Source organism: Apteryx mantelli, chromosome 4 (assembly GCF_036417845.1).
Source record: "Apteryx mantelli isolate bAptMan1 chromosome 4, bAptMan1.hap1, whole genome shotgun sequence".
Classification (NCBI taxonomy): domain Eukaryota; kingdom Metazoa; phylum Chordata; class Aves; order Apterygiformes; family Apterygidae; genus Apteryx; species Apteryx mantelli.
Window position 1 is genome coordinate 82,917,632 of NC_089981.1, and position 24,247 is coordinate 82,941,878.

General features: G+C 42.5%; 1 protein-coding gene across 6 annotated transcripts in view; it reads right to left on the minus strand.

Moving 5' to 3' along the window:
* Window positions 1–24,247, minus strand: part of SYT16 (synaptotagmin 16) — a 112,424-nt gene that overhangs the window by 22,427 nt on the left and 65,750 nt on the right. The window contains exons 1-4 of one of the 6 annotated variants that reach the window (XM_013940853.2): window positions 18,347–18,636; window positions 17,354–17,561; window positions 15,348–15,980; window positions 1,751–1,963 (exon numbers count right to left, since the gene is read on the minus strand). The exons of 1 other annotated variant lie outside the window; for it this stretch is intronic. In XM_013940853.2, the coding sequence (XP_013796307.2) occupies window positions 1,751–1,963; window positions 15,348–15,909 (775 nt within the window). In that variant the 5' untranslated portion in view covers window positions 15,910–15,980; window positions 17,354–17,561; window positions 18,347–18,636. Of the gene's footprint in view, window positions 1–1,750; window positions 1,964–15,347; window positions 16,087–16,844; window positions 16,930–17,353; window positions 17,562–18,346; window positions 18,637–20,573; window positions 20,676–24,247 lie in introns of those variants that run through there. 4 more of the 6 variants (XM_013940854.2, XM_013940858.2, XM_013940855.2 and 1 more) reach the window with 4 other exon arrangements.

Genomic DNA, 24,247 nt, shown 5'->3' on the forward strand with positions numbered 1-24,247 from the left:
GCATCCTCCAAACACTTCCTTCCTGCGATGTGCACTCCTCTTTCCAACATCTATTCAGGTTACTACAAAGATTTTTTCATGGGTGAAAAGTTAAAGCTGAATGAATCCAAAGTGCAGAGTGCCATGACATTGATACCAGAAACAGAGGGTCAAGAAAAATCTTGTGTAGGATGATGATGTGAGGAGACTTCGCAGTATGTCAGGGCTGAATGAGAAAGAAGCTATTAAGGGCCCTCTGAGATGCTCAGTTTGATGTATCCCTAAGTTTGTTGTAGATCTCTTATTCTGTAAAAGAAAAAAACCTACCAGCTATATGAGTAAAATGTCTGTTAAGAGAGGACAAGTCCTTAAGAGCTCAGGCAGAGTCTAAAGTTGGTTTGAAAGTGCCATGAGCTCAGTCTGGACTCAGTACTTTCAAAAGATCCTTTAACCTCCCACCCAGAAGTCCAGAGGGATCTGCTCAGGTGAAACAGTGTTTGATACACTCTCAGGGGATCAGTGACAGCTTTACACCCACAAACCTTTCTCCTTTGCTGATCATTGCACCAGCTAGGGAGTGGAATGAATTCTCACATACATGAAGTTCTCTGACCAGCATCTGGGGGTTAGCAAGATGTGGGGGTTATTTGGGAATTACCCCGACCACTCAGCTTTTTGTACAAACACACATCTCGTACCAGGAGTTGTGAGTGGGTGTAACTATCATGGTACACCTGGTAATGGTGGCTCTACACCCTTCAGAGATCCCTCTGAGTTTGAAGGACACCTGACATACCTATGGATATTGCTTTTATAGACATGTTTGCAATGAAGGGTCTAATCTTGAGCCCAATGAGGAATGGTGCAGAGAATCAAGTGTCTTCAATGAAACGAGGCTTCAGCTTCTGGTTTCATCTAGTTCCTGAATAGCTATTGAAATAATATCAGTTACCTCTGAAATGAAAAGTAAGAGCAACTCTGTGCCACGCTGAGACAGAAGAACAGTTCAACAGAGAGCCATAACTCAAAATGATCACATTAATAAAAGGATGCATTAAAATCAAACAACTGTATTTCAAAATTAAAACATTTTATGGAACTAAAAACAGAGGGCACTTTCATGATTCTTCTCTCCAATGAATTTCTCCAGATTTTAGAATCTGTTCAGGCCAATTTTCTAAGTAGCTACATTTTTAAAAGCATTTCGTCTTTGTTTGTATAAAAGAGTCATTACATTAGTCTATAGAAGATCATAAAATTCTTCCCTTCTGTGCCATAAATTTTTAGTTTCTGTCATTGCCTGACATTTGGCATATGTGCTGGTAAATGATACAGCATAATTCATTCACTGTTCACCTTGTGTTTGCAAAGCTGCTATAAAAGGAGACATTCAGCTTCTGCTAAAAGGCTTGCTAAAGAAATGAATTAAGTAATACAGTTTAAAATTATCAGAACCAAGTCCTGCAGTCTTTACTCTGGCAAAATTGTCAATAAAATCCATGAAAATCCCTGTGGATTAGAAGCCAAAATTTGAAATCAATGTACAGTTAATGGAAAGATCTCCATAGACTTCAGCAGAGCTTGGATCTAGACTCTCCCTCCATAAGTATTTTAGAAATTAGCTGCAGGTAATGACTTAGGAAACCAAATTTAGCAAGAGATAAAACAAGATTCAGGACTTGTTCTCCACAACAGAAGAATCCTTTCCAAGTTGAGGGCTACCAAACTTAATGAAGCAAACTTCTTTAATCTTATTATATGTAAGCAATACCTTCGCATTCAGATGCCTCTGTACTGTACTCCTCATGGCTGGAGAGCAAGCGGCTGAATTTGGGTCTATGTTCCAAACCCGCTTGTGTTGCTTTTTCAGATACTCCCGATCGAAAACTTTGTGAGCGTGACACAGAGATCTCAAACTGCTTAATCACCTCATCACCGCTGTCTGAAGATGTTGTCAATTCTTCATCCTCCCCGTAACTGTTTACTGGGAGAAAAACACAACTCAGGCTTTAGACAGTCTGTGGGCCTTGGTCCAGAAACCAGGTAACATGACACCCTTCCAAGCTCTCAGAGGGACCTTCTGGGGAGAAAAAGGGGAGTACGTGTTCGGGGCGGACTGGAGAATGAAGCTGAGCAGCACCTGCTTCTTCAAACCTCTGGAAGGCCTGTGCATGTCATATTGTACCAGCAACAGCTACTTATGATCAAACCTTGCCCGATTCTGCACATCACCTTTTTTTTTTTTTAAAAGCAGATTTTCAGAAAGCAGAAAACCACGGAATGAGACAAAACATACATAGAGAACCACTTATAAAATGATTACCATATGCAAAGACCAAGCAAAGCAAAGGACTTAAAAACTTTCTCATACTTCCTTTCCCCTTCAGCTCCTGCTAAGGCAGAGAGGAAACTTTCTTCCGTACAGAAAAAACAACAGAAATGTAACCTGCTCTGAGCAATGCCACCAACACATAGTTACAACAGCACACGGCTAACAGGCACCGCTGCCTCCATCTGCCAGTCAGCAGGGGCACTCAGGAGAAAAATGTAAACTTTAACCTTTAAAAGTGAAGATGCACACTGGAGCACTTCACCGTGAGTGCCCTTCCCCTCCTGCCACCAATGCATGCTTTGAACAGGAGATCATTGCACCCTCATGACTGCGTGAACATCCATCAGATGGGGCAAGAAGGATTCAAGACATACAACATATACTTGGCCGTGCTTTGTCAAGATGCAAACGCAGTGCCATTTTGCTCGTTGCCCAGCCATTGGCACCAAGGAGGTGGAACGGCAGGACATTTTAATTCACAAATGTGCCCAGAGGAAGGGGCAGTGGGGCAACGGGCAGTTGGCGTGCGTGTGCACATCTGTGTATGCGCAAACCAGCCAGCTGCCCAGCGTGGCCCATTTGCTGCTGGCTCTTGAGCATGAAGCCTACGGGAACGGTTGCCAAGACTTGCTCTGATAATTGCCATGGCAAACCCCAGCAGCTGAACAAATCAACGATGCAGGTGAAGGCGAGGAAGACAGTTTTCTCGGTGACACTCACTGATTTTGGAGGGAAAACACCTTCTTTTCCGCCCCAAATCTCACTTATACCAACCACATGGCTACGGGTAGGGAAACAGGATCCTGTTTCACACATGGCGTTAGGTCTATTAAAAATCTGCAGTATAAACCTAGTGGCAGCTGCTGTCACTGCTCCATGAATTTAGCTGCTGCCCCAGGGGCTGCTGCGCAGAGGACGGCGCTCGTTTCCTCGGGCAGAAGGAACAGAGCAAGGAGGTTGTCAGGACCTAAGGAAATTGTTCCCACCAACAGCTCAGCAGAAGGTGACCTCTTCTGTGTAGCCATGCTGGCGGACCTGACCCTCTGGTCTGGTTTGGCACAATTTGACAATAAGCCTGCTGTTCCTTCTCGAAAAATGATCTCAGCTGGAGGAAAAAGATAAATGCCTCTACACTGATAAAAAAGACAAAGATTTTTAGACATCAGTTTGTAATGGTCAGTGACCAGCTACCATAAAAATTGATTATTTTTATACAAGCTATTAAAAAAAAGGTTTAAAATTATTTTAAATAAAAATTATTTCAGGCTATAACAACCCAATGGCCTAAATGTGCTCCAATCTATTCAAATAATCAAAACACATAAAACTAAACAGTCCTTTTCAGCCAACTGTGTTGTCAATTCACTACCTGCAGCTCCTGCAACATCTACAGAATTAATTTGAACAGTCAGCAAATGCTGATCAGGTTTATTTATATGTATATATATTCTGGGTATGTAAGATCAAAAATAAGAATTATTCCAGTTTATACAAAAGTCCACTTTTCACTCCAACAGCTTGCCAAAAATCCTGAGTAAAACATCATCTTTAGTAAATAAGACATGTCTTTCACCATTTTCTAAAAAACCCTGTAACATTAATATCCTGCATCCAGGTACATGAGGCTGTATATTTAAATAAATGTGCATTAACACAGTGTGGAAATCTGGTTATGAAAAGAAATATCACAAGGGCCCTGTGGATCCAGCCTTGCGGGAATGCTTGTGGATGAACGCTCCCTGGGGTGACCCGCACGAAATTCACTGCAAAACAGAGCGGAGCCCTTTTTCTGGGACAGTCAATATGGCAGGCCTATTTCAGAAATGCTAAAAATTCAGACCAAAATTAAAAGTTAGAGGAGCTGTTTGGAAAAATTCCAGCCAATTCGCTATCTTCTGGGAAGCAGGGGTTCATTTGGAGCTTTTTTAGCTTTGCAGCCATGTGGAAAGCAGACACTAGAGCAACTTTGGAGCTGTACAGCTGCTCCTGAGATGCACCAAGTTGAACATACACCAAGAATGAATCAAGGATCTCCTTGGATAAGAGTGTGAGGAAAAAGGCCAAGCACTGCAGTTCCTAAGGTAACGCTATACCAAACCCACATGCTCTGCAGCACATGGATGGAGCAGGACATGCAACCTGTACTCCCCAAGCATTAGCCTCCCTTTGAATCTCTGAGCGTATTTGAAAATCTCAACAGTTTTTTGGATACCTCACTGAGAAATACTTCATTAGACTCATTTAAAAGTAAGTGGTGCAGGAGAGAAGACAGATACCAATGCTAGTTTTGTTTGCAACACTACTGTGGGGATTCTTTTGTAAATTAAACGTAGCAAAAATCTAAAATTAGTAACTCAATTACAGCCTTTAACCGTGATGGGGTTACTGCTGCTTTGTTGTCCGTTTCCGAGGCACTTGGAAACATTTTCATATGCAAGATTACATTGAATCAAACTGTAAGTCAAGTTACATCTCTGTCCCATCTGTTGAATTCATCTACTGAATCCTGCTCGGGTGAAGGGGAAGAGCATGGCCCAGTTTGATATATAACTGGCCTCTTGACTTTGACTCCAACTTTACAAATCCCCAAAGCATGACCACATCACTTGTTATGACACTGGATGCTACTTCCTACTTGCATTTGGAAACACACAGGCTAATTAAACAGCGGCACTGGGGAATCTGCAGCAAATGCTTGATAGGCCTGCTGCCGAATCTCTGTCTAAGGAGCAGACAGCTCCGTGTCAAGTTAATATCTCTGTATTAATACAACTAACTTTACCCAGGGGAGAGAAAAACATTCACCATTCAAATATACAAGTGTCCTGATTAGAAAAGGACAAGAGGGAAACATTTTCTACATCACCATGGAAACTTAAATAAAGGACCCATAATTACAATCTAAATTCTGGAAAGATAATGAATACATCTTGAGATCTGCAGATGTTGTGTAGAATATACATATTTCTAGCAACTTCAACTCAATTACTTATACGCAGCATCTGTTTTACAAATCAACTTCCTACCAATCATAGAGGCACACGGGATTTTTTTTTCTTCCCCCAGGGAAAAAAGAAGGATGACCTCGTTTTTTGGCAAGGTATTTCAAACTACCACTATTTATAAGGAAGTTTCAAACACCAGATCAGTGGGTTAGTTTGCAGGCATCCAAATACACTGAGCTAAAACATATGAAATAAATAATTCAAAAATTCGTTTCAGCATTACTAACTATATGGAATAAATTATTATTTACTCAAAGCTTATCCAAAAAAAAATTATCTAATACAATACATAGTGTGCAGTGTAATATACAGAGATGTATTGCATGCATCCTGTCTGCCGCATGTTAAAAAAATGGTCATTTTGGCTCAGCAACGAAAAGCTAGCAAATGGCAAACTTCTGCTTTCCTATATAACTAATTCTGCCCTTGTGTGCCCACTTTCTTGCTAAAGATTTTGATTCTGCTCTACTTAAGTCAGTGAGAGGTTCCTCATCGGTTTCAATGGGAGCAGGATCAAGCTCTGAAGGAAGCAGAAGTATTACACACACACAAAAAACTGTATTTGATGATATAACTAAAGACAATATCAGTACATCTATGCATAATGCACGTACTTGGAGGATCCCAGGAGCTCTCCGTGCAGTGCTCTTTGCTATTACGGAAGGAGCTGCGGAGGCCTGGCCTGAACATTTTTGTGTTCAGAACGACAGGAGAGAAGCAGTGATCTGCAACGGCTTCCAGCTCAGCAAAACCCAGAACTGTGCATGCACCAAAGAAGGGGGCTTTTCTTTTGGAAAATTGGAAAGGCCTGCTGCAAACAATGGAAGTGTTAAAGCGTCTCAGAAAGAAGGAACGTTTTACAAAGGGAACATAAGGCGACACATGTGGAGTTGCTGCTATCAATTCCTATGTAACTACAGCTCTGATTTGCACAGGGTCTTCAATCTGGAGTCGTCTTCTCACACTTGCTATCAATCATCTGAACCAGGAGTTCAAACGAAAGCACAAAGTAACCCAGCTACCTGATTTATGGGTTCGACTAGGGAAGAGAGCGCCCTGTGCCTTTATGCTCAAAACTATTTGGAGATACAAACTGATCACCAAAAAGCCTTCTTTTTATAACAAAGAAACAAAATCCAAACCATCCACCTAGATCTCAAGCGTACTGAATATGCATGGAGAATGCCTTGCGATATAGTAAACCTATGATGTTTCTGCATATGTCGTTATGGCTAAAGAGATCGTGCAAAGTGAGTGACTAACCACGGACTACGTTGACTGGTCACTTACTACCTAACAGAAGGCAGTCCTCTTTTTGCAACACACTGTTCTCTACCTTTTTGTCTGTCCTTGCCCTTTGCCCTGTCATGAGCCAAACCCGACTGGAAGGACATTTGCATGGGATGCAGGCAGAGAGATCACAGCTTGGCAGTTTTCATTTCAGGGGAAATTTCCAACAAAAAAGAAAAAAAAGCAAACAAAAGAAGTCAAAGAGGAATCAGAAACAAGACTGACTGCATTATTTGGCTCTAACTATCAAGAACCTCCGTAGCTGAATAATACAGTGGTCAGAGAAATAAACTCCAATTCTGCAGGCTGCTGTGCAAAGAAATAGGGAACTGCGCACAGAAAACAGCATGAAAATTAACATCTTTTCCTGTTGCTCTTTTCCTACTCCTGAATTTGGATTTTAAAAATAGGAACATAGGATTCAGGTTCAAATTGACTTTCACTTTCCTACCAGTGGTTCTTCCGTAGCTAAAGGAGATGGCAGCCAATAAGTTTTGCAGAAGCAAAATCCTCTCTGATTTTCCCCATCATGTACATTTTGCCTGTGGATTAAGCATGAGTCAGGCATCATTTATGCTATTGGGTTATATTAGCAGAGGTTCAAGGCAGGCAGGGAAGGGGAAGAAAAAGAGATTACACTGTAGGAGACACTGTTAAGCCAGGAAAATCCCTGGTGTGGATGCAGTTACATTTGTGAGTCAGACTACAGCCCTTCGTCAGCCTAGGTTAGGTTGCTTGAAGAAACTATGCAGCTGCACAGGCAGAAAAGCACCTTCTGGCAGCAGATACCGTGTCTAAACTGGGGGGTCTGCAGGGCACAGGCATCGCTGTACATGCTCGGGGGTGCAGGAGTGCAAATGCTCACGGACCAGGAGACTGCATAGATTGCCGGATCCCCATGGCCACTTCTTGCAACCCTGTCTTTCCCCCTAACGAAAAATAACTTTCACTTTATAAGCATTATTTTCATCACATTTTTTCTGGTAGACTTTATACCATGATGGGTTGAATTCCTTCAGGTTCCCCATCAGTCACCTCTTTTACTTGTTTGCTTGGTTTAGATACTCATCTCTCCTCCTAACGCAACAGTCGCTTTGTAAACTCTCTTTCCCAAAGTTCATCCAGCCCCACTGCCTAACTGCACCCCTGCTCTCTCCAACACACGTAAGGAAGTTTCTCTGAACTGGCATCAGCTTCTCCCAGAAAATGACTTCCCTCCCAGCAGCATTCAGGCTGGCAAAGGAAGCGCCCAGGAAACCCAGGACATTCGCTCCTGCGCCTCCTTAAAGCGCAGTTCCCCTATGAGCAGCCAGCTCCAGCATATGCATGCTGATTACATACCACTGGTAACACTCAATCCTGTAACCATTAGCTTCACACCCACAAGTCTTTGTTTGCTGATTAACAGGGTGGGAATCAACTCCCTCGCAAAGATATTTGTTTGGGGTTGCTACGGATAACTACTGCACTGCAACAAGACATATTTATATTCCCACTGATTTTTCCAATTGAAACTTTCTGTTTGCTGCCATGGGATTGATTCACCGCAGCCTCCCTTTACCAATGCACTGCTGTAACACCGCTGTTTTCATGGCACACTTGGGAAAATCATAGACTTCAGCAGTGGCAAGCGAGGCTGTGGTGCAGCAAGGTTCACACACATCCAGAACCATGCTGCCACGAAAAGGGGCAGTCCTGCCCTCCTTTCCCTCCTTGCTTCCCCTTGTCCCAGTTTTAGCAATCATGTGGCCAACTCAGGTGATCAAAAAGTAATAGGGAAGGGGCTGGTAACACCCAGCCAAAGAAATGAGTGGATGCATTTCTCCACGTGGTTGCACACTTGTTAGGCCTGGCAGGGAAAGGAGCCCAACTCTGTCACTGGGGCAGGACAACCTATTTCAGCTGCAAGGCAGTTTTAGATCAGCTACTGACAACTGCAAAACTGCACCCTCAGGCCCAATAGTTTTATGGCTACATTATTTATGATAATAGGTCCAGACCCCAAAGCTGACCATGTGACACAGACCTTGAGCAAACCTCTGCTCTCTCATTAATCCAAATGCAGGGCTTTCCTTCCAGCACCACAGCTCTCACACTATTTGCTGGGAAATGCTCCCACACAGATTATGCTGCCACAGTCTTCTAGAATGGAAGATATGGGCTTGCACCTCTTTCAACACGAGGAACGAACTGAATTCAAGCTCCCAGCTTTCGTTGCACTCACGGTCAGTGCAGCGGGGACCTCCAGGGACACTTCAGCTCACATCTCAGTGCCGAGCTCTCTAGACATGGGCGCACTTGTCTGAATGTCAGGAACCTTTTAGCTCATGAGAGCATGAGCCATTTGCACAATCATAAAACAGGATCTACAGATTTTGCTGTGGACTGGTTTGAGATTCAACCTTTCTAAATCATCCATCGTTAGACTACAAATGGCCATTAATGATGTCTCTCTAACTCGATCCAAGGGAACTGCTTCAGAATCATGCAAACAGCATCTGCAGAGGTACAGCCCAAACACACCTTCCTCATTACCTAAAAAATCCACGCAGCACAACACTGCCAATCTCCATGCATAAAACTGCACATTTTTTCCTCCTTGAGTGTAAGTTTCCTCTCCTCTTTCATCTCAGTCTTTCCCCTTAGTTTCTACAACTGTGTTTCATGAGTCTATGAGGCAACTCAAAATGAAGGCAGCTACCAAAAGGTCATTATAATAGCCAGAAATGATCTGGGCACAAGAAAGCCATATCCACACCCCTATTCTGGCAAGAGGTGAGGACCAACATCAGCTCACCTTTTGGCACGGTGATCTCACCTCATATAAACACACACTAGCGCTTTTTGTGCATTTGTGCATTAAGCAATGCAAGGAGGCTAGGAAGAAACAAAGGACTGTCCACACCTCCAACAGTCCTAAGGATCATTCCCTCCTGCAAGCATTTGCCTGCTCTCATGGGTTTGCATGAGTGGTCTGCTACAAAGTGGGCCGAGCTAGCAACGACTGCAACTGCAAAAATAAGGAGACAAAAAGGACTGTAGTTTGTATCAGCACACAAATACTATGACCCAGCTCTGCAGCGAGTGCTGCTAGTATGTGTGCATGTAAGCTCCACCACGACGCAATGAGATCATTCACACCTGCCTCGCCTGTAGTAGGAGATGGAGGGTGAGGGGGCAGGGTTTCTAGGAGAGATGCAGCACTTCCCAGATGCTGCCAAGATACTGTTTATTGGTAAATGAAGCCTCTCGAGTCCTAAACAATCTTCCCAGAGGAAGACAAGAGTCGCAACTGCCATATGGGGAGTGGGAAGAGGATGCCACTTAGCAAAAGTGGATCAGAAAATACATGCACAAACACACACACGCTCACACACACAATTTGTTCTGTAACTGTGCTGAATAGTAACATCCATTTCTTCCTCTTAAATAAATCTTCCTCTAGATTTTCTCCATATAGCTTATGCAACCTTCTAGATAGCAAGCACAGATGACAAACGCTCCCAAACAGAATATCCTTCCTCACGCCCCTTAGAGAGCTGGGCAAGGAGCTTGATGATAACCCAGGCCGCTCTGATCCACTGGGGGCTTACAAAGACACCGTGTCTAAAATCACAGACTTTCCTAGTGGCAGTGAGGATGAACAGCAACGCTCTTAGTCAGGCCTAAGGTGAAGCTACCTTAATGGTAGCACCTTTGAAAACTTTTGTCCTGACCCACTGCTTGCCTTCATTCCCCTAGCTGTGAAGGTGACATACTGCAACTCACCCTCCTCCCAGGGCCATCGCATACTCTCACCACTGCTTAATTTTGGCATTCTGGATGACAATACCTTGTAACATGAAACTCTGAAAAGACAGAAGTGCAAAGGAGAATTTTAAATGTAAAAAGTAAAAAGAAATACGGTGCCACACTCACAAGGCCAAAAGTGTACGCACAAACACATGCTGGGTGGCTCTGAAATTTCCCAGAAAGAGAGCAAGTGTTCAGTGCAGACTCACGTCTGTGCTTCGTGTCAGGAAGCTGTGGGCTCTTACCGCATTCTTCAGAGACCAGATGCATATCCCCAGTCACGTCAGTGCTTTCTCCCACTTGAGCAGCCAGGAATGTATTCTGTGAGGTTGCTTTTGTCCATGTCTTTCTTTGCTTTCCTTCACTCAGTCCTAGTGGTGCTACTGATTCAGTGTAGCCTCTTTAAATGTCCTGAGTAACGAGTACAGGCACTGGTCCTTATCGGGCTCCCGAACATACATTCTAGCTAGAGCACTGGCTGACTCCTTAACCAGACAGGTGATAAAAGTCACCAACACTTAGGATCTTTAAGTGGAAACTGGCCATCCATTTATTTTAGTCTCAAGTTCAAGCAGAAATTTGATTTATCACGCATGCAATGTCTTTTCATTATACGTGCATTTTGCTATAAAGGTTTGCAGGACTTAATGAAAACTCACTTCTCACCTAAGGATTCCTGGCTGTATGAATGATTATTTCCTGAGGTCAGCAGTGCTCACATAGAGCAGAAAGAATAATTCCCTCTACTACAGCAATTATTGGCAAAATTCAGTGACCCCTGTTAAGCTGGAGGCCAAAGTAAGTAAATGCAATAGTGCTTTCTCGTTTTAAACACTCCCAGAGCCTCCATGTGCCTCCCCTTGCACATGTATTGAGGATAACTATCTAACCATCCAGAGAAGATTCCTATTAGGAATCTTCAAATTCCTATTAGTCAAACTTACTGGTATTCCAAGGTCTAAAAAATTATTTTAGTGTGATCAAAATGCAATCTTTAGCTAGCACTGAGATTGTCTAACTGAAAAATCTCCAAAGACTTTGTGCAATTGAAGTACAGGGCTCACCTATATACTACACCAGTGCTATGAGCATGGTGTCAGACAGCTCGGGAGACTCTTCAATCACAGAACATGCTGTGCAAAAATACTTCAGTTCTGATCTAAAAGATTCAGCTCTGCTGGTGTTTCTGTCTCCACACCTTTTCTGTGTTTGCTGAAACTGCTAACTCAATGGTCACTTTGACTTTTTATTTTCAAAGGACATGGGCCTTGAGGAAGAAGTGGGCTAAGACTGCTGCATTCTTTATACAATTATTGCTGCTCTTCACCTTTTTGTTATTACTTATTTTCTCAATGGAGTCATGGGGGGAAACAGACGGACTGGCCAGCTCTTCTCCTCTGCTGACAGTGCACTATTTTTAGAAGTGGCTTATTGCTCCACTGCTTTTTTTCAACTTTTAAGCCAAATGTACAATGATAGGTTTGGCAGCCACACTCTCAGCAGCCACCACCAGTCAGCTGATCAGCAGCATCTCAGCCGCTGAGGGAGGCAAAGGCTCCTCTCTACCCATTCCTGCTAAGGCAGGAGACTTGCTCTTTCAGAAACATTGAGATGAGACGATGAAGGAGGGTCTCAAGGAAGCTGCAGGAGCAAGTTCATCTGCATTTGCAAAATTTACAATTACACGATTTGCAAATGGTGGCAAGGAGCTGCATGTAAGAAGAGGTTTGCATTCCTGTCACTAATCTCTCAAACCAATCAGCCAGCATTGCAATATTTGCTGCTGAACTACCTCCTCGCTTTTAAACTGTGGATCAGAAGCATCTGAGGTGAAGAACTTTTCCCTGCATTTGTTTGAAAACTTGGCACTATATTACTAGCATCTTTTAAGTACAGACTAGGTCTCAGCAGCAGCCAAACCTGCACCCTGCTGATTAGCATGCCTTGGACTACCTAACAGACATTTGACTTAGGAACCCAAGAATTTCATTGCTCAAACACTTTATTAGATCCTTACGCCTAAAAATGGTTTTCAGTAACACGTGTGCTGCTTTAGCGCCTCAGAAAAGGTACTCTGGGAGCTACGAAACATTTCCTAAGAGGCAAAAATATGATCAAAAATATATTTGATAAAAAGGAGAAGGAGTAATGATGGTTCTTAACTTCAATTCTATTTTCTTTCATTACAGACACTTGCTGTAAGTTTAAGAATGGGGGATGACAACCGGATTTTGTGCCTTTAAAAAAAAAAAGCTTCTCATCTGTTTTTTTTTTTTTTTTGCCTAAACCCAATAAACTGTATATTGGAATGACCTTGTAACAGGTTTCTGTGGCTCTTTAATCACCAGTGGCTGCTAAATGAAGCATGTCTATTTTCTCTGTTACATTACTATTGGCAACCAGGTCTTCAGTAAGTGCCCAGAAATATTTCCATGGCAACAAAAAGCATTCAGCATTGCTACTGTTTTGTGCCAATTTAGCTTTAAAACATTCTATTGTGAAGAGAAATACAGTACATTAAGTGAAATAAAGTCAAGATGCAATGTTCTGAAAAGAATATAAGGATAAACAGGAAACATGTATTTTGCAGAAATGGGAAAAGAATGCCAAATGCAAGGAAAAAAATTTTTTTCAAAGCTAATATTGATGCTACTGAACGCCTTTGCTGAATGTCAGCAAGTCCATATGCTCTTTTATATTGTCACTTTGGGTTAGGTAACAAAGCTAACAGAAATAAGGATACCTCAAACATCTTCTCTTGATCATTTTAATCCACGACTGAAATTTTAAGTTGTCAGGGTATTACAACCTCTCTGCGTCTAGGTTATCATCAGAACAGTTCATACTCTTGATGTTAGAGAATGAATCTAAAGGAGTCAGAGGAAATAGAGAGTTGAAAAATGAAAGAGAGAGAGCATGCATGTGTTTTGGAAGTGAAGGAGCACTTGTAAGAGCAAAACGTGTTCTTCCACATCAAAGTTCTCATGGAAGACGTTTTCAAACCATAGTTCAGTGCTTTCCTCTGTTTTATATAACTCAGTTCCGAGAAAAAAGGAATCAGGTCTCAGCCCTCTGTCCCTCAAGCAGGCAACTTCGTGACTATCAAGTCTCGAGAGCACTGGATGGCCCTTTCTGCAGTGCGTTGCAGAGAGAAAAAAATAAAAGACCATTTGAAAGCATTTGGAATGACATTCCCTCTGGTGTAAAAAATGGCACGATGCCTCTAAAGCTCCTCGTGCGGAAGCAGAAAGCTCCCAGCACAAGTGATGTAGGTGCGGGGAAGCTCCGCAAGGGCAGCCTTTCAGTCCTTGGTGCCTCCAGACAGGCTAGCGCGAAGGAAACCTAATAATAAGAGGGAGCCCAGCAGCAACATCGACAGATGCTCAGCTCTGCCGTGTCCACGTGCATTCTGGACACTTGATCCATGCACACATGGCAAATCCAACCCTTCAGCTTTGTCTCAGTGCCTGTGAACAGATCCTGGGGTCAGGATACCGCACAGGCAGGGCATAGGGAAGGGGCCTGCGGGTACCAAAAGGTAGAGGAGCCATGCAGACAAAAGGTTGGGCTTTCTGCTCTAACAGATACAGCTCTGGGGTGCTTAACCAGAGAATCAGCACTTGTTCATTTGGGATATGACATGAGCAGCCCCAATTTGGAAGACAGAACAGCTAGACCAAAAGCTCTCCCTAATTATTTATTCCCTGGCCATAATGATGTGAGGAACAGTAATAAAGAAAGGAGCTAATTTTAACATTCATCATAGAATGCCATCAAGGTTTATATCACCTCAGTCTGGTATTCCTATTAAATACAAAAACAAATAGGCTGATTTTCTGCTGGCTGCACAGCAAGGCAAGGTACACAAAACTTCCCCAGAAGTCAAAAGCGATGAAAAACTCCTTGTCATTTTAAGGCAAACATTTTCAAGAGCACCTACCTCCTATTTCAAAAAATAATGTAGATATTTGAAACCAAGCTCTGAAGATCTTTAGTGAGTCTCAAGGTTTTTATCAGCTTCATATCTAGACCCCCTCCCCTTCCTCCTTTATTCCCCTCCTTTCTCAGAAAGGAAGTTGTTCCTAAAGAGTGGCTTTAGTCCACCACAACCCAAAGATGGGGTCAGCAGGGGATTCCAGCTTTCCTGCATGCTATTGAGACATGCACCTTCATCAGTCCTCTGTGACCTGGGGAACCTCAAGCCACACTTACAGCGATATCTGGTGAGTAGGAGTCAGGTGGCTGAGATTCAGTCCTGAACACAATTGCCTGAGAAGCCGTTCATGTCACTTAATGATCCTAAGTTGTAGTTAGGTTATTTAAAACTAAAAATATCAAATTTGGTTCTCCTTCCCATAGTCTCCTGCCTACTGTCCTCTTCAGACTTATTTGAAAAGCTGTGGGGGAGGTGGGAGGGGAGGAAAGCAATTTGGGAACCTTTTATCCACAAAATCATGAGATACGGCTAGCTTTTTAGTACAGCATTTCACAGCACATGGCACAGTAACATCTTGAGATTCCTGGCACAAAGAAACAAGGTTTGAGATTATATATATCTTTAATAGCAATGACGCAAAGGCAGATGGTTCTCAAAGCAAAGGCTTAAGGCTAAACACTCCCTTTGAAGGGTCCTGATACCTGAAGCAAAACATGGGGGGAACAGACTACTCTCTGCTGCAGCAATAGTGCCTGATTGCCTTTTAAACACATGGAGTTTCACCCTGGAGATTTCCATTTATTTCACTGAGATTAGTTTCAGAAAAGAGAGGAAATCAGAAACACAACAGGGAAGAGTTGGATTTTTCTTTGGGGTTTTTGTTGGTGTTTTACTTTAGCTGTGAGAAACAGAGATGACAGAGAACAAAATAAGCAGATTAGCAACCAAATCAAATTAATGCCAGAGAAGAGAGGCCTGGATAATACTGTCAGGACGCTTGCTAGCTGCTTACCTGCTAAGCTTGCCTTGCCATTATTACTTTTTAAGGAGTCACCCAAGCTGATGTTGTGCTCATGGTCTCTCATCTTCGTGCAGGCCTCGCCTTCTTCCTCAGCAATGGCAGGAAGCCGATCAAGCGGCTGAAGATCTTCATTAGTCCAGTAGGATCCGTTGGCTGCCAAAGACCTGGTGCTTTCAGCACACTGCTCTGGTAAGCTGGTGGCATTTTTAACCTGTTTTTGCCTCTGCAGACCCACGTCAGAGCCACAAGGGAGGGCTTGCGAAGCAAGACCAGGACCTGTTAGTGGAACATGACCATCTACTCTAGGATGCAAGTATTCCTCATCCCACAGGTCCAGGTGCCTTTCATCTTCTGATTCCTCAGAATAATGCTCATAAACTCCTCCATTATCCTCCAAGTCCCGGTTTCTCTCTTCCTCTGACTTACGACCTGCTCCACTCAAGCTCAGCAGCGATGCAGATATAGAGTCTCCTGCTTGTTGGATAGCTTCATATATTTGAGACATCCAAGACGACAGTGGCTGAAGGAAATTTTGAGCAGCCTCAGAAGCCATGTTTAACACTACGCCAGTATCTGATGATCAGTTGTTCAGTTTTGCCAGCATGTCACTTATAATTCAGGGAGCTATAGAATAAGCATCATAAGAGATTACTGTAAATTGCTTGTCCATCAACACTATGTCGACACACTATGTACTTAAGATGTCTAGATCAGAGAGGAGAAATGGAAAAAAAAGACTTCTACCCATTTCAGAATTTCACTAGAAATCCAGAAATGATGGACAAATTACATATATATTCTAGCAGAGCTCTGGAAGGCTCTCATTCACTTGCTACCACCTTATGTAAAAATGTAAACATAGAGCATCTGAGCAAAAGTACGTCTCCTAAGCACATGCATACTGGCTACAGCTGTCAACAGAGCTGGTACAAAAATACAAAACAACCTGCAGCCAAAAATCAAAAGAATTTCCTGGCCCTGACTTCCACCACACCCTTATCATTATCACATCCAGATGGGGAGCGTGGAGAATTTGGAGAGAATTAGGTTTAGCTTGATCAAAGTGACAGGCCTAAAGCTTGCAGAATGAGCCCATGGCAGACAACTATCTCAAATGCCACACTCCAGAAAGGATCTAAAGAAGCCCTCTCTGTCTACAGAGTAAAACAACCCAAATTTCTTTTCCCCTTCACAGAAGTCAACAAAACACAGGAGCTGGAATATTATAGATATGAAATTACTGGGAACAGAAGAGTTAACGAAAGCCTTGATATGATGTCCATATACTCATTATACACCCATTATAACCCTCAGTGGCTGGAATAAGCTATATCTTCACTATGGAAGTGGACATAGCCCAGATCTTTATAGCACTTCTTAAGTGCAGAGCAATTGTAAGGCAATTATAAAAGGTGGTATATTTTAATTGTTATTAAAGTAGTGTTATATCTGGAATAATCACATATTTGTAGAATTGTAAGTATTAACCTTTTGGACTGAGATAAACCGTGAGATATGACTTTTCTGAAGTTGGGGATGGAGACAGACTGATCATATCTTGTTTTCTTAAAACTCATCTGATCCTAAATAAGAATACAGGTATTTTTGTTTTCATAACTTGCAGAAAATTAATTTTTATCTAATATATACCTTCCCACATGAGATCCCTCACAATGATATCAGAACTTCTTTGATGAACTTACAGAAGGAGGAAAAACCTAGAAATAGGATGATGGGTTTAGGAGGAAGGAATTAAATAGCAGGAGATTTGGGGCTAAGAGGCAACTTAAAAGAAAAAAATATAAGCTTTAAATAGTTAATACCAGCATTAATCTGCGTCTTGCTGAATTTAGAGGTTTCTACAACGTCAGTGTTTCACTCCCCAAGAAACGACTATTTAGCATGATGGCAAAAGCTTAGCTAGGAATAATCAAAGTATAAAAGGGAAAATACAGTATAAGCAGCAAGAAAATAATCTCAGCAGCAATGTATATTACCTTGTGAAATGGTTTCCAGAGAAAGGTAGCGGAAACCTCACTGTTTTGGATATTTAAATGAGCACGGACTAAGGAGATCCCACCTTCTGGAGGGAGCAGCTTTTTAGAGATGAGATCAGTGACTTAGAAGGTCTCTTCCTTTTGAACCACCTGCACTGAATAATTTTGCTCGGTGATGTTGATCTTGTTACGCTCTATTCTGTAGGCACTTTCAAGAAGGTTATTATCAGTTCCAACACATATTTAAAATTACAGTCCTAACAAAGGCAATAAATAAATTTAGGTGATTAAAGCCATTTTAAAAGCTGATGACTGTTACAAACTTCTGGCTCAGGGCACATGTTGTTCCAGTCTCCATCCGTCAACCACTGGCTGCTGGCTCAGCCCTAGGACCTGGGTAATGTCCCCTGCTATGCATTAAATCTTTGGCAAAGAACAATGTCATGACATAACCTCCCAGGTGAGCTGTTCCCTTCATTGGCCTGCCTCTTTCCAGTCCTGCCCTTGTCCAAGCCTCTCTGCTTTGCGTAATATGGTTATTTTCTCACAGACCTAAACTCATTACACACTCCAAATGATACATTTTCAGGACAGTGCAGATTTGCTATTCATAAGTCACCAGCACCGTAGAAGTTACTGGGAGGAGATGATACTTTGAACAGTGAGATTCCCCCAGGCATGGAAGGAGGTAACTTTGGGTGAGTAAGTACTGGATACAGGATGCATTTTTAACTTCTCACTTATATACAGGCAACAGCAAAGGGATCTTGGAGCTCTGATGAAGAGAGGACTTCTTAACCTTCTGCCTCTATCTCAGCAGCAAGGTATATGACAGCAGTAACCCTTGGAGGGATGCAAGCATGCAGGAGCGATAGCTAACCAATGTAGATATAACATAAGGGTGCTAAAATGAAGCACTGATCTTTTTAAAAAACAAAAAACAAAAACAGAACATAGGCTTGTGATCTTTTTCACAGGGAATAATTAGCTCACCTTGTTATTAGATTTCAGAGTAACACTCATCTGGTTCAACAGAACCATGCCCACTTCCTTCAGGTGCTGTGGCTGGCTGCCTGAAGGCTCAGGCAAATATCACAGTGCTGCACAATAGACTCCATGATCGGGAGGTTGTTGTCCCAACCACAAAGACTGAGAGAGTTTTTCAAAGTGAGATTTCAGTTTAGTCACAGAATTAATGCAGTGATTTAATATCACCTGTAGGGCTGGGATGTGGTCACCCAGTCATCTCAATAAGATGAGAGTTGAACTTGCATCTTTCATGTATCAGGTGAATGTCCTGAATATCTTGCTATCAGTAGGTTGGGGGCAAAAATGACACATACACACATCCATAATTCTAACCAAGACCTGAGAAACTTGTCTGGATTAAAGCCGGACATCCAAAACAAATGTTTGATTTCAATGGATAGGTAACGGGCAGACATTGAAGTGTATATCATCGGAAGAATCTGAATCTTTTCATCATTATACCTGCACAACACGCAACCCAGCCGCTGACTACACAACCCTTACCAGCAGAAGTAACACAGTTTCCAGGATGCCTGACTCTGCTGAGTCTTTGCTTTGTTTTTCCTCCTGTAATCTCTCTCTTACTAAGGATGCTGTACTCAGTGATATGCTGAACAACTGGAGTTCAATCAAACTATAAATTGCTTATTTCTGGTCTTGCAGCAGATGGATAAAATGTGTAACAAGCTGCAGACAAGTTTAGGGGGGCAACGGTTTTACAAACTCTACAGAGGATCAAAGGGGGTTGATCTGTGTTATAGGCTTGCTGTTTCCCAGGAGCTCTCTCCCTTAATTAGCAGGCACTGTTTTAACGGGGTGTGTATGATACACTTCACAACACAGCCTTTTCAACATTACAGATTTTTAGTTTTAAATACTCTACAATTTCAGCTTGCATTAGGGGGGAAAAAAAAAAGAACTGAGAAAAGCATTTGAAATGTGTGGGGAAAAAAAATCCATTTCTTTTTAAAAGCATTCATCTAAAAAGAGAGCGAAAAAAAAACAATTTAGTGGATTCACTTCAAATTCCATCTTCTAAAACTAACCACAAGAATTTTCTCACAGAATAGCCTGCTTAACTCAGAGTTGTTTTTTCTCCTCTTGGAAAATCAGATAGCTAAAAGGATCAATGTTAGGCCTCTCACAGAAACCATCACAACCTTTCCTATAGGCCATCTACAATCTATACTCCCTTGTCTTGATAGAATCATTATTCCTCGAGTAGCATTCCCATTGAGAGGTGCAATTACAGCATAGCTAAAAAAGACGACTATGAGCAGAATTTCAAGAACTACCAGAAGGCACAGGTTTCTAATATTAGCAAAATGTTTCAATCTTCTTGATATGCAGGCCCCTAAAAAATGCCATTAAATGTGCAGTCCCTACAGAGATTTCCCTTATTCAGCCTACTGTATGGTATAGGCATGAAATTCCGCTTTTTAAGTACCCTTATGTGTGCCATACTTGTCCCAGGCCCTCTAAGACTTGTAGACCACAGGTTGAAAACAGTGTCCAAGTATATAGTAACTGAAAATTTTTCAAGTAAAATCTTTTTTTCCTGAAACACTAAATGAGGAAGAATTCCACAGCCTCACCTCCCTGCCTGGAAACGTACTGTCCAGCATAGAAATACAAGGAGCTCCCAGCTTCTGAAGATCAGAAGACATCTTTGTCATATCACCATTTTAGAAAGACACACCCCCTTTGCCACTGCCAAAAAAATTGTACCAAAAAGACCAAAAAGCTTTAACAGTTTGGGAATTTTGCTGAATCCAGCTTCCCACAACTGAAACTCAACTGGTGCTGGGTCACCAGTTTAGACACAACATACAACCAGGAGAATGATTCCTGCCTTCCACACTTCTCAAATTTTAATTAAGCCACTGATAATTATTTACCTTTATTTCCTGATTTCATAAAGAGAGCACCCAGCCCTCCATACCCACCTGGAATGCCACTGATCCATGCACAGGAGCTTTATTTGCGGGGGCACCTAGGAAATGCTGTATTACAGACACGCCATAAAGCCTGGCTCTAAGCCTAGGAGTAAAGACCTAAAATGAAGCCTGAGTCCAAGCTGTTGCCTAGAACATCAAGGGTCAGTGCACACGTAAGCCCATGAAAGGAGGAAGAGGAGAGGACTTGGAAGGGTATGATGATTAAGAGCTCTTTTTAAGCTACTGAAAATCACCATGAGCTTGATTCTCCTTTCAGACTGGAGTCCAATTAGCACACGTGCAAAATAGACAGATTTGAAACAGCCTCCACTGAAGGCGGGCAGTGGGGGCATTGGGCTGAGGAATCCTCTATCCTGATTCTGGGAAGACTCTCAACTCTGCTCCTCCTGCGGCTGCCAGAGTCATGTTTAACAAGATGCTAATAAAGCTCTTCATTTCGCACAGCGAAGGATAAGCATGGATTGCTATGCTGAAACTGTATTTCCAGTTAAAATTGTCACAGTGCCAAATCCAGCCTGTGCACTCGAAGCTGTTCTGTTAATCTGAGGCTCTTACAGAGGTGTTATCAGGAAAGTTCACCGAGGGTGCTCCAGGTTCACGTCAGCTACGAGCTTCGCTGCTGACCCAGTTTCCCTAAGGTAAAACAAAACAAAAATACAGAACATCTTGGTACTTTTCTGGCCTACATGCTATAAAAATACTACTTATGCAGCCTAATTAAAAACAAAAAAGAGAACAGAGAGGCACTTTCCAAGCGATCATGTGTTTTGTCATAATAGTTTGCAGCTGGTGATCCAAAAACTCCAGGGGATTCGAGGAAGACCTAATGGTTTATGTCAATAAATTATACACATCTCATTGGAAAATGTTCATGGGTTACAAATCGAAGGGTTATAAACCCACTGCTGCAAAGCACTGGTCCTGCATCCCCTGAAAGGGTGAAGTAAAAACAAAGATCAGATCAGACAGCAATGCACCCTGCTTAACAGGGTTTAGCCTAAGCAGGGGAAGCCTGCAGACTTACTCCTTATTCCCTAATCACCTCATGTCTTTGCAGGCAGCTCACTATTACTGATGCTGTGCCAAATTAGTTGTAAAAACTGATTTCCAAATGAAAGTGGTTTTGGTCAGGATATTTAACCCCATGCTGTTTTCTCTGTTCTTCCCAGTCCTTTGTTGCACGCTCTCCTTTTGCTACAAAAATAGCAACAATTAATTACTGACCCCCACAATTTTAGGGGAGTGGGGAGAAGCGGAAAGGGACGGCAGCAAAATTTATTATGCACATTTGACACTAACTGTTCAAAACTGCTGAGCCTGTTTCAAAAAATCCAGGTCTGTCCACAATGTAGAGGAACGGTGAAAAATTTAGGCGGGAAAAAAAAGTGCTCCCAGAAGTCCAGCATCCAAATATGTTTTATGCTCAGAAATAGCACCAGCAATAGGGCTGACGCACCGATGGTGATTTCTCATTCTGATCACTGGGCACCTTCCCCTTTATTTGGATTGTAAGAACTCTTGAATTTGGAAGTGTGTTTCCTTCACACTCATCTAGAGCTTACAAAACCGGGAACCTGCGACTGCATGCAGAGATGCTGTTGCCGCTCTCAGTTCCCACCTTGAGTGAATCTTCAGGAAGGAGAAAATGGAAACTCCTTCCTTGAGCATAATATTTAGCCTAGATATATCAGAGAGCTAGATTCTGTCTTGACACTGGTGAACTCCAGAGTCACTCAACTGAAGCCAGTTAAGTCCTCCAAATCAAAATAAGGTCTTTCGCATTTAAATAGGCACATGTCACAATAGGCTCACAAAAACACAGTTCTGGGCTGAGTGGTGGCACAATGAACCACCAATGAATAACTTTTATTATTTGTATTTGCATTTCTCAAACTGAGGATTACAAAGAGGGCATAAAGAAACTCACAGACCGTTGGAGTATTAGAAAAGTGGTGTTAGTAGTGGCAACTGAGTTCTCTGAAGGCAGAGGAGTGAAAAACATCTGTAATTATTGGATTAGGGGAATGAATGTATAAACCTGCAGTCAGAAATTACAGCACATTCTGTAATTGAGCTGCTGTCATTCACTGGCTTGCATGAAGACAAAGGAGCCAAAAGGAAATCACAAGTTCAAAAGGCTGGAGAAACACCAATTTACACCACCACTCAAACCCACCCACCGGTGCTGTCAAGCTGTTCTCATAGAGCAGACCCAATAGACTGAGGCCCCACTCCTCCTGCAATCACGCTACCTCGTTTGCAGTAACTAAGCAAGCCAGGGTCAATCGGAGCAATTACTTGCATGGAAATTAACAGTGGGGGAGCACATCTAGCTGCTTAACGCAATGAAGTTATTTTAGAAACATTTTGAGGAGTCACCCAGTTACTGCTACTCCTTCTTCCCACACACACTCCACCCCTATGGAGTCTGCACAAATTGCTCTGCATGGACCCCCAGTAAGCGGTGCAGTGTGCGCTGTTTGGGAACCACAGTCCTGAGTGGCAAATGCAAGAAAACCATCCCCTCCTTTTTACCCTCTGTGGTAATGGCAATAATGTGGTAATGATGCAGTAGTGATATCTACATTGTGGCCAGGCCTGGATACCCTTGTTATCTTTGCGTACATGCATGGGTAAGTCCATACTTCCCATCTCCTTTCACTTCTGCAAGGTCAATCACCAGTTCAGCTGGTCGTGCTGAGAGACTGAGGGGTCACTGGTAAAGCTAGACCTAGTTTCAAATGGTTTAAAAGAATTCAGAGCCATAGAACAGGTCCAGCAGTTCTTCTTACCAACTTAGCAACTGTTCCCACAGCTCCTCTTAACTTTCATTTAATTCATTCTACCTCGTTTCAAACTAGACTCTCTGATGTCTAGGGCAGGCATCAACGGCAACATTCACATGGTCCCATATCCATGACCCACTCTTCCTAAGAGCCTCCATAAAAGCAATAGAGAGAGAAGGCAATTTAGAAGAGCAGCTTCATTTGGCACTTGGAAACTTCCATTTCAAGAGCTCATCTCCCTCCCTCCATGGACTGCTCAGGGAGTCTAACACCCTGGCTAAGCTACCTGCCCCAGCTAGGTGACATGAATAACCCAGACTCATTTTCAATCTGCACCTTGGCAAGGACAACAAAGCCCAATACTACAGGATACTCGGTGTCAGTGTTAGAAAGATCAACTACAACTGTATGCCTTTGGAAGAGCACATTCTTGTCTTTCTGACTTACCATGCTGTTGGAGGAAGCCAGTTTACCATACATACCAGATTGTTACTGTCACACTGCACCCCCATTACTTGTCTTTTCTCTACCTTGTGCCTGAACAAACATCAAACTAAGCCTACTGCTAACATATGATGGTCTCAGACTCTGCATATGACAGGTTCCCAGTGCCTGGCTTGGCCCAGAAGGCTATACTGCAAAGAAAGGGCAACATCCAGGCAGTGCTGCTAGCATTCTTGGCTTTGTTGAATTTTATAGGTGTTGATGCTTTCCCTACAGCCTCAGCTACAAGAGATGAGTGCTTTATGTAAGAAGTGCATCTCCATTTATTTATTTTAAGTACACTGCTAGCCCTGGAGGCTAGAACAGTGGTTGTGTAGAACAGCTTGAGAACATGAACTAAAAGAATTCTCAAGGTTGATAAGACAGAAGAGAAAAATGGAAAAATGTTTCTTCAAATCTCATGATGTTTAAGCTGATTTCACGTATCGTCATGGCAAATGTTCAAGGCAAGGTACAACTGGAATCTTTTTGTATGAAGCAGAGTCAGAAACCATTTTTTTTTCTTTATAATGATATGACCTAAGGCCCAGGGGAAAAAAGATTAAGGTATAGAACAAAGTGTGTGGTTTTCTTTTCTGAATCACAGCACTGAAGCGCAGCTCCTTAAACAAGGGTTT